This window comes from Sinocyclocheilus anshuiensis, unplaced genomic scaffold (genome assembly GCF_001515605.1).
Source record: "Sinocyclocheilus anshuiensis isolate Anshui unplaced genomic scaffold, SAMN03320099.WGS_v1.1 scaffold4281, whole genome shotgun sequence".
Taxonomy (NCBI): Eukaryota; Metazoa; Chordata; class Actinopteri; order Cypriniformes; family Cyprinidae; genus Sinocyclocheilus; species Sinocyclocheilus anshuiensis.
In genome coordinates, this window is record NW_015556096.1 from 2,190 (window position 1) to 11,584 (window position 9,395).

The following is a 9,395-nucleotide window of genomic DNA, read 5'->3' on the forward strand; positions in this document are numbered from 1 at the left end:
CAGCTGGATGCAATAATCGCATGCCAATGTGCATTGGCTCGTTTAGTTTACACTCGAAGTAGATTGGTCTCTCTAAGCAATCACACACACACACACACACACACACACACAGATGCACTTTCCACGTTGATTTGTCAAAAACACTTATCACGTGCTGCAAAAAGGGATCAGTATGTCACACAATAATGGCGACTGTTCACTAGCTGGTGCTCACTAGCTGTTGGCAGCACAGATACATCCTATAAAGTGTCATTCAAGACTCCATAACAAAACAAACATGCAAATCACAAATACAACAATTTCCAAACAAACAAATTCTAAAAAAGAAGAAAATAGCAAAAACATTCACAATGAAACACAATAGTAGTGACAAACACGTCATTTCTCGCCACTGTAGTTACCCCACCTCAAGTCCTCGGGTCAATAATTGTTCGAAATTACTAAATTTAAAAGTGCCACCACAGGCTGGGAACGTGCTATCGTTCCGGTTGTCGAGGTGATCCTTGTTCACTAAAATGAGATTGTCAATCAATTGGGTTAATGTTACACACAAAGCTGCAACAAATGTGTCGTCCGGTCTGAAAAAGAAAAGTGGTCGTAGAGAGCAGCTTGCAAAGAGAAAAAAAACACAATCCAATCCATCCGGAAGTGTTCCGTTTCAGGCGTTCATTACCGCACGCATATAGTAGTAAGTCATATCGCTCAAGAATGGTCACAAAGCCTAACAGCGCCCACAAAGCCTGCTACAACACCTCCTGGCTCCATGTCACTATTAAAACATAAGAGACTTTAGATTTAAAAAGGAGAAATTACCATATCGTTAACCCAGGCATGAAATAATTAACATACCTGCGGATAATGACTCACACCACCCAATGCACTCGATGGCGTTCAAGTTAAAGGCTCACAAAGATAAACATTCGCTCAACGTGTCTGTATTACTCCTCAGCCACCCTGTAACTTAAACGAGTCTCAAATTACCCTTTTTGACATAGAATGTTCATAATTCAACTGCCACCAGTAGCTCTTACCTCCTGAACATAATCACGGCGCACCAAGAAATCACGTCACTTCCGAGACCCCGAATGACGCGTTTAGTTAGATGTCAGTCTCATCTCCTTTTATACCTGTGGAACATACCATTTCATCCCCAATAACTAAGATGGTTAATCGCATCACCACAACTGTATAATCTGTCATGTCTATTATTTCATGTTTCAAGGTGAAATGTTTGCTGTGCCTGAAGGAGCTGACATACAGTAATAACACCTCCTCCATGCTCAGGCATTATCGAGCACTGCATGAGCATGCACAAACTAGTAACAATCCACACACTAGTCAACGTAATAGATTATCTTTTGTTTTCCTTTATTGAAATCATGTGTTACTACAATACAATAGCATTGTATTATATTATAGATTCAAAACAAGAAATGGTGAATGAGGCCCTGGTGAACATGGTCATCAAGGACTCCCAACCCTTTTCCATTGTGGAAGATGTTGGGTTTAGGGAGCTCCTGCATGTGTTGGATCCCACTTATGTTATCCCAACTCGAAAGGTATGTGATGAATGAAGTGGTTCATTATTATTTAAAGAGTTAAAATTAAGAGTAACTGCATTTAGTTTTCATCCACAGACTATGAAGGCCATGGTTGATCGTAAATACAAGGAGGCTAAGGAGAAGGCCAGAGAGCAGTTGTGGAAAGTTACGGCTGTAACGCTTACCTCTGACATGTGGACATCCCTAAACATGGATGCCTACCTAGCAGTAACTTGCCATTTTATAGACGACAATGACAAGCTCTGCACTCTTTTAGTAGGTGTTGAGCATTTCCCTAAGAGCCATACTGCTGAGAACTTGGCTGCTGGACATATCAAGCTCATGGAGGAATGGGGAATAAAAGATAAAGTGAAGTGTCTGGTAACTGATGCTGCAGCCAATATGGTAGCATGTGTACGATCATTAAATGTTAGGCATGCAATATGCATTGCACATGCACTGAATCTTATTGTGAGGAAATCTTTTGACGACATCAGTAGCTTCAACGAAATTCGATCTAAATGTAGGAAACTTGTTACCTATTTCCGAACCAGCACTACAGCAAAAGAGAGACTGGCCCAAATACAAGATCCGATGGGGAGACCAGTTCTGAAGTTGATCATCGAAGTGGACACTTGCTGGAACAGCACTTACAATATGCTGGAACGGCTCTTTCAGCTGAGAGAGCCAGTGGGGGCAGCCCTGGCCTCTCTAAGGGCCGACAACACCCCTCCTACTGCCCTGGAGTATGAGGCAGTCCAAGATGCTTTACATGTCATTGCCCCGTTCCACCAGGATACGGTAGAGCTTTCTGGGGAGAAAAGAGTGTCTGCCTCCAAAGTGAAACCTATCATGAAGATGCTTAGTCATTATGTAACCGGTAAGTTAGAAGGCCTTAAGTCCAATTTAGCAAAGCACCTGGGTGACAGCCTGGTCCAGAGGGTCAGGGAGAATGCAGTGCATTTAGAATCAAGTGTGATGACCATACCCATGTTATTGGATCCCAGATTTAAAAAAACTTGTTTTTTTTAGTCTAGGAAAACTGCAAGAAGCGATATCAAGATTAAAATCCGAATGCACTACTGTAATCAGAAGTTGTGGTCTCTATTCTGCTTCCACCAATACACCCCCAGCTCAGCTGCCAGCCTCTTCAGAAGCAGGTCAATCTACAAACAACAGTAAGTAGTATATTCTTTTGTTGTGTGAATTTTCACATTAGTGATTAGAACTGTCAACCATTGTTAATGGATTTTTTGTTTCTTTGTATCATTATTATTATTAGGTGACTTTTGGCATCTGCTGGATAGCACGGGTGATAACAGTAGAAGGAGCTCAAGTGCAACTGCAGATGCTACTGTTGAAATGGACCGGTATTTATCAGAAGTGAATCTTGCAAGATCTGAGGATCCACTAGTATATTGGGCTCAACAGAAGCATCAGTATCCTCACTTACACCAGCTGGCATTGGTATTTTTATGTTCCCCTGCAACCTCTGTTCCTTGTGAAAGGACATTTTCCAAAGCTGGAGAGGTTTTATCCAAGAAGAGGAATCGTCTAAACCCCAACACACTTCAAAAACGTCTGTTCCTCAATAAAAATCAACAATATTCTGCTCTGTAGCAGTTTGTTGTATTACATTTCTTCCCTCATAAGCACTGCAACCAACACAGTCTCACTTTTGTTGTTCATACTGTCATTATCCAGACAATGAATGTGTTTCTGACTGTTGTCTCTGAACAAGTAAAATTAGACAGAGAAAGATATATATTATATTTTATACCCAGGCAATGTACAAATGTCTGCTCGGGTCATTGCCTCAGGATTAACTGATTTGTCAGCTATTTATTTGCACAGTAGCTAGGTGTCACTAGTGAGCAATGCTGAATGAATCTTGGGGTAATGAACCTTTTGGTGAAGCAATGGGCTGCGAAGCCTCAGTGGTTCAGGAAGCCTCATTTTGCCATCACTAGTTTCGATATTTCATTCGCACACGTGGCCGGCGCTGAAACGCCCCCTTCATCTGATTGGTCAAATCACTCTGCCTTCAGTACGAGTTTTTAATTCTGTCAGACAGAATAAGCGTCAGTACGAGTGCGGCGCTGAATATTGCTCTTTAATAAAATATTGTATGAAACCACCACTCACTGTTAACTACGCATAACATTTGAAGCAGGAATATGTTGCTAGGCACGTACATAATTTATGCTGCTGCGACTTGCAAGTGAACTATAGGCTACTTTATGCTGACATATACCATTGTATGACTGTCGTGTGTCCCATTGATAAATGCAGTGCAAATAGTTCTTTGGATAAAAGTGAAGTGGAAGTAAAAAAACTAAACAATAATAGGCTGAACAGTACCACAATAATATTTCTGTAACATATCCCAACTCTTGTCTTTTATTTAGATCAAAAGGCACTAGGTGTGTGTGGCACATGAATAAATAGACCTAATTGTGGACATTAAATAGAAATAAAGTTTAAATTTATGAATGTAAGCGTGTAGCCCTCTCTGTTCACATGAAAAGAATGACATAAGCTAGAATCAGTGAACGTAACCTTAAAACTGACAACAACTAGAAGGGTTTGGGACAATTAGTCCCTGTGGTTTGAGTGTACGGCATATCTTAAAGTTTTATTAGTTAAATTACATGCTAAATTGGTTGATGTTTCTCTTTATTATGTTGGCTTGCAAGCCAACTTATATTTAAACATTACTATTAATTAGTGATGTGACGTTCGACACAGAGGCCTTCAGACTGGTCTGACTCTTTTCTAACTGGTTAGACTGTTTAAATCTCATTGACTTGCGTTATCGGAGCAATGAAGGCCGTAATACTTAATGCTGTCCACTAGAGGGGGCAACAGGATAATAAATATTTTCAGCCTGCAATTTTTTTTCTCTGTTGACATCAGTTTAAATGACAAATAAATGCATGAATTTAATTTGTACTGATATGAATAGGCCATATCTGTGTACAAGAACAAGCTTCACTTAACTCACTGTTAACTGCGCATAACATTTGAAGCAGGAATATGTTGCTGGCCACATATTTTTTGCTGCTGCGACTCGTAAGCGACCCCTTTAATGTGAGCTATAGGTCTATGCTGACAGATCAGGTATGTTCGAGCTCGCGGTACTTTGATGTCATTCACCGATCGGTCTGCGCAGCGCCGCTTCAAGTCGAACACATATTTCTAGGCTATAACATTGAATGGATATTGTATACCCCATTAATAAATGCAGTGCAAGTTCCGTCTCTTTGGATAAAAGTGGAAATACTGCATTTGTTGATGTTTCTCTGATTCTTCTTTATTACGGGTATATTAAACGTTACTATTAATTATTATCACAAGAGAGTAATTGACTCCGCCTAGAGCTTTAATGCTTCGCCAAACTTGACTCAGACCTGCAGACTCATAGAAAGAAGTGAAACTGACAGTAATGCAAAGAATAGCCTATAGATTGTGTTCAGAGCAAATGTGTGGCTGACAGTATGCAGATCTCACACTGAAGAACATGTTTCACAACGGCTGTCGTGTCAAAGTCTGTTCCCCTGTGTTTCTCCATGTTAGTGGTTATGGTTATGGTCAGACAGTTTATAGAAAACACAGGAGGAACTGAGTTCAACACAACACCGGCGTCAGTCAGCGCGGCTCTCGAGGGAAGATTTAACCTGTTGAGGTGTTTACAGAATGACTGTAGATTAAAACTGCCTGAACTGTTATCACTGAACATCAACCACAAGTGAGGGACTGTTCCTATTACAGTATAAGTGTACTGTACTTTATATTTAAGCATCAACGAAAATAAATATATGTACTGAAATCTACTTGAATTTGAGTGGATATTGTCGTGGAGAAACTCAGTTCGCTCTCAGAAGAATCAGAAATAATGACTTCCAGAAGTCAAAATTAGATTTTATTGCGCAGAGACAAAAAAAAAAAGATGCCAGCTGTTCATTTGAAATAGTTTCATCAATATTTACAAGAGAAATGTGAAGCAAGACTTCTCCAGTATGACACTATATCATTTAGCAACATTTCAACACTCAGTCTGTAGATGAGAGGAAGTGAAGAAACACAGGAGGAGCTGATAGTATTTAAAGAAAGAGCTGAGAGCATATAATGAAGAGGAAGACTGAGAGAAAGAGAAAATGGCTGATGAGTGTCATCTGTGTCTGCTGGGACTGATCTTTCTCTCTTCACTTCTCACAGGTAAAGAAATCTGTGTTTTCTCTACAAGACATTCAGTGGAATTAGTCTGAGAAAGAGTTCATTTGAACATGATCAGTTTCTTGTATTTCACACAGAACATACTGGATTATTCCTGAACGCACTAAAACTGGACAGTTTCACACTCAAACATCTGATGCTGAATTATTTTCATATTGAGAGTGTGTTTGTGATTTGAACAGATCTCTGATGAAGAACAATATTTTATTCTGGAGAGTGTGTTGTTTGTATTCACTGAGGAAAAAAAATAATCGTCCGGTTTTTTTTATACTGGTATGTTTTATGTCTTAATTTATTAATATATAGTATAATAATCAGTCATATGGTCTTGTGTTTCAGGTACCAGTGAAGAGGATGTGACTCATGTGTTCATCAGTTCTGGTGAAAATGTCCATCTGCTCTGTAATAATGCTCTTCATGACTGTAACTCAACTACATGGAACTACAACAGATTAAGAGATTCAGCAGCAGCTGAACTGATTGGTTTAGGGATAAAGAAGAAAGACACAGAGAGTCATGAGAGACTGATTCTGGGGTCTGACTGCTCTCTGAACATCAACAACATCTCAAAAGAAGATTATGGCATTTATAGCTGCAGACAATATGTGAATGGAGAGCTACAAGGACCTGATGCTCGTGTTTTTCTGCATATTCTTCATGGTATTTTTATGATTATGTGGTCAATTTAAAAAGTTAAATTCTTCATTTAATCTCCCATGATGATTGAAGAGTCTGTGATTTGTGTGTTATTTTGTGTTTCAGTCTCTTCATCCTCCTCCTCATCCTCACAGACTGAGATCACTGCAGGCCGCTCTGTGACTCTCTTCTGTCAGTTGTATTCATATCCTCGAGTCTCTTGTGATGATTGGATCAGTTCTGAGATAATTGAGCTGTTCTGGGTGAATCAGACTGGTGTTAAACTGACGAGATCAGACTCCAGATATCAGATATTATCCTCATCAGATCACTGTATCATCACTCTGAATACAACACTCCTGAATGAAGATCACAACAGAGAGTGGAGATGTGAAGTTACTCACAGAGATCAAGTCAAGAGCTCAGTCACATACACTGTCAAGAGTTCAGGTGAGAAAGAGAGAGATCTTATTAATCAGTTTTAGACCGTCATAATGTCAGTAACACTAAAGTCTGTTAATATCACTGAAGAAGAACACACTGCGGTACAAAAGCTTCTTTCAGTCTGACAGAAGAAACTCAAAGCACTGCTGCAAACTAATGAACTGCAGTCAAGTTTAACAGTCCAAAAACTGCTGCTGGGAATAATGAAGAAATTGAAACTTGACTTGAGCAAGTTATTATGTAATGTGATGATCAAAGTTAAATTGTGATGGTCATATTCTACTGCAGAGGCTATAACAGTGATTCAAGCTAAAGTTACTGTGGCTGTGAGTGTTGAACATGTTTTTTTGTTTTTTTTTGGTGCAAACGGTATCTATTGTATTTGCAGTGTGCCGTATTTTTCGGAAAATAAGTCAAACAAGGTCAAACTTGTATTGTTGAGAGAAACACACACATACACACACACACACACACACACATAGACATGTATTGTCTAGTGTAAAAGCGAAACTGAAACTGCTCACCAAACATCTCATCATTCGGCATGAATCGTTTTCATGATTGAATCGTTATTCTAGTGGAACATTGGGTTTCTAAGCTATTTTTTATGATGTAAAGAAGCTTCGTACTTCTCTTGTGTCCCAATGTCAAATTAAAACAGCATCCTACACATGCATAAAATATGTGTTTGGAAAAAGAGCACGAATGCTCACGCTGACCAGCACGGGCTACTGAACAAAATTAAACAGAGTAACTGAATCACTTCTCTGTTTAGTTTAGTTTAATGATGAAGAGGCTTCGATGTCAAGACATTCAAAATGGCAAAGGGTTTATTTTTATTGGTGTACCTTCAAAAATAACAGTAAAATGCCCTACTTTTGTAAAATAAAGAAAACAAACAAAATATGCTTGCCACAGACTTCTTCCTGAAGCGTGTCCCAAAAATAAACCGAAATTCATGTTTTACAGTTCAAGCTGAAACAGTGACAGCAGTGATTCCAGTCCACATCACAAACTCTCAGGATCCCTCAACTACAACATCATCAGAAACTTCTAAAGATCAAGGTTCTACTGATTTTAAGCCATTGATGATGCTTTTATTTAGACTCTAATAGTCATCAATCCCTGACTATGTTGATCTCTTCTTCAGTCACAGTGATTTCTGTGTCTGCCGCTGCATTCACTGTTGTCCTTCTTGCTGTTCTCTGGCTGATCTGGAGAAAAAGAGCTGGTGAGTTTTCAGATTTCCTCCTTTCTAAAAATTTAAAACCGTTTAGATCTCACTTTGATGAAGAGCAAACAAGCACATGAAGTTGATATTGTATGTATCAAGCATGTGGATTATGTGACTATGAGATTCTCAAACAGAAGTTTATTCCTGTAATGTCAATCTCAAAATGTGTTTAAAGAATAATAATTTCTATCATTCAATTGAATGGTCTTGAAATCTGAATATCATTAGCATTGTAAACATTCAGTGTTTTGCATGTTTCATCATAAATACTCATATGAGGCAGGTTTTTTTTTCAGATAATAATAGATGGACTGATGGATCGTCGGTGAGTTCAGTAATGCCAGTGATTTATATTTGATTTCTGTCTTCACAGCTCAATAAAGTGCAGTTTTAACTGTTTGTTGTCTGAAAGTCAAAGATGAGAATGAAGATAAAGGAGAGTATGAGAAGATCACCATGTCCACTCCTGCTGCTGCGAGAGACAATGTGAGTCAAATAAACCATTAGACATTCAGTTCACTGTCTGTTCTATAATGTGACTGACTGAAAGCGGTCATATTACTGTACGTATTACAGTGAGAGATATGTCTGATCTGTGAATTAAACTTGAATCGCTGCACGTTTGCATGTATGTTTAGGAGCAGACAGATGATGTGACTTACTCTGAAGTCTCTTCTTCCAGTAAAAAGCCAGTAAAATCGCTCAGTGTGAGTAGACAGCAGCACATTCCCTTGTTCTTCATCACTGACTGCTTCAGAGAAGCTTTGTTCATCTATATGCTGCTGAAATGTAGTTCTGAATCTGAGTGTCAGATTAATAAAGCTCATGCGCTAATAGTAATAATGGCATTGATGGAGAAAATCTGTGCAGTTCTTTCAGGATCATAATGATACAGTGACTTACGCTGCCATCAGATGAACAGAAAACAAGCCACAGGATGAACTTTACAAGAACAAGAGCTTCACAAATAGACATTCATCACTGCGTGAGCTCCTCATATCAGCAGCAGACGGGACGTTTTCTCCGGATGCTGAGATTCACGTCTTTGCTGTTTGGAAGAATTATATATATTTTTTTTTATGTGAACAAACATAACTTATATATATATATATATATATTTGTTGAATTTTAAAGCAAAGTGCTGTGTAAAAAATAAATAAATAAAAGTTTTTTTTATTTGATTTTTTAATCAAAAAATTTAGAAACTACTCTTGCTTTCAGCATGTATATCGGCTGTTTCTTGTAGAAAAAGTCGTCAGGTAGACAGTAGTCTGAGAATTACTTATAATACTTATAATTACTCA

General features: G+C 38.6%; 1 protein-coding gene across 1 annotated transcript; it reads left to right on the forward strand.

The window, feature by feature from the left end:
* Positions 1-5,698: 5,698 nt before the first annotated feature.
* Positions 5,699-9,127, forward strand: LOC107676198 (uncharacterized). Its single transcript, XM_016470705.1, has 8 exons — positions 5,699-5,759; positions 6,117-6,437; positions 6,540-6,863; positions 7,827-7,922; positions 8,008-8,088; positions 8,504-8,577; positions 8,730-8,798; positions 8,971-9,127. The coding sequence occupies exons 1-8, from the start codon at positions 5,699-5,701 to the stop codon at positions 9,007-9,009; spliced, it is 1,065 nt and encodes a 354-aa protein (XP_016326191.1). The 3' UTR covers positions 9,010-9,127.
* The last annotated feature ends 268 nt before the right edge of the window (positions 9,128-9,395 follow it).

What these genes read in the sequence shown, in the direction of transcription:
- LOC107676198 (XM_016470705.1), top strand. Translation starts at nt 5,699, where the DNA reads ATGGCTGATGAGTGTCATCTGTGTCTGCTGGGACTGATCTTTCTCTCT. An exon ending in TCTCTCTTCACTTCTCACAG is followed by an intron (nt 5,760 to 6,116) that starts GTAAAGAAATCT and finishes CTTGTGTTTCAG; the next exon opens with GTACCAGTGAAGAGGATGTG. An exon ending in GATCTGGAGAAAAAGAGCTG is followed by an intron (nt 8,089 to 8,503) that starts GTGAGTTTTCAG and finishes GTTGTCTGAAAG; the next exon opens with TCAAAGATGAGAATGAAGAT.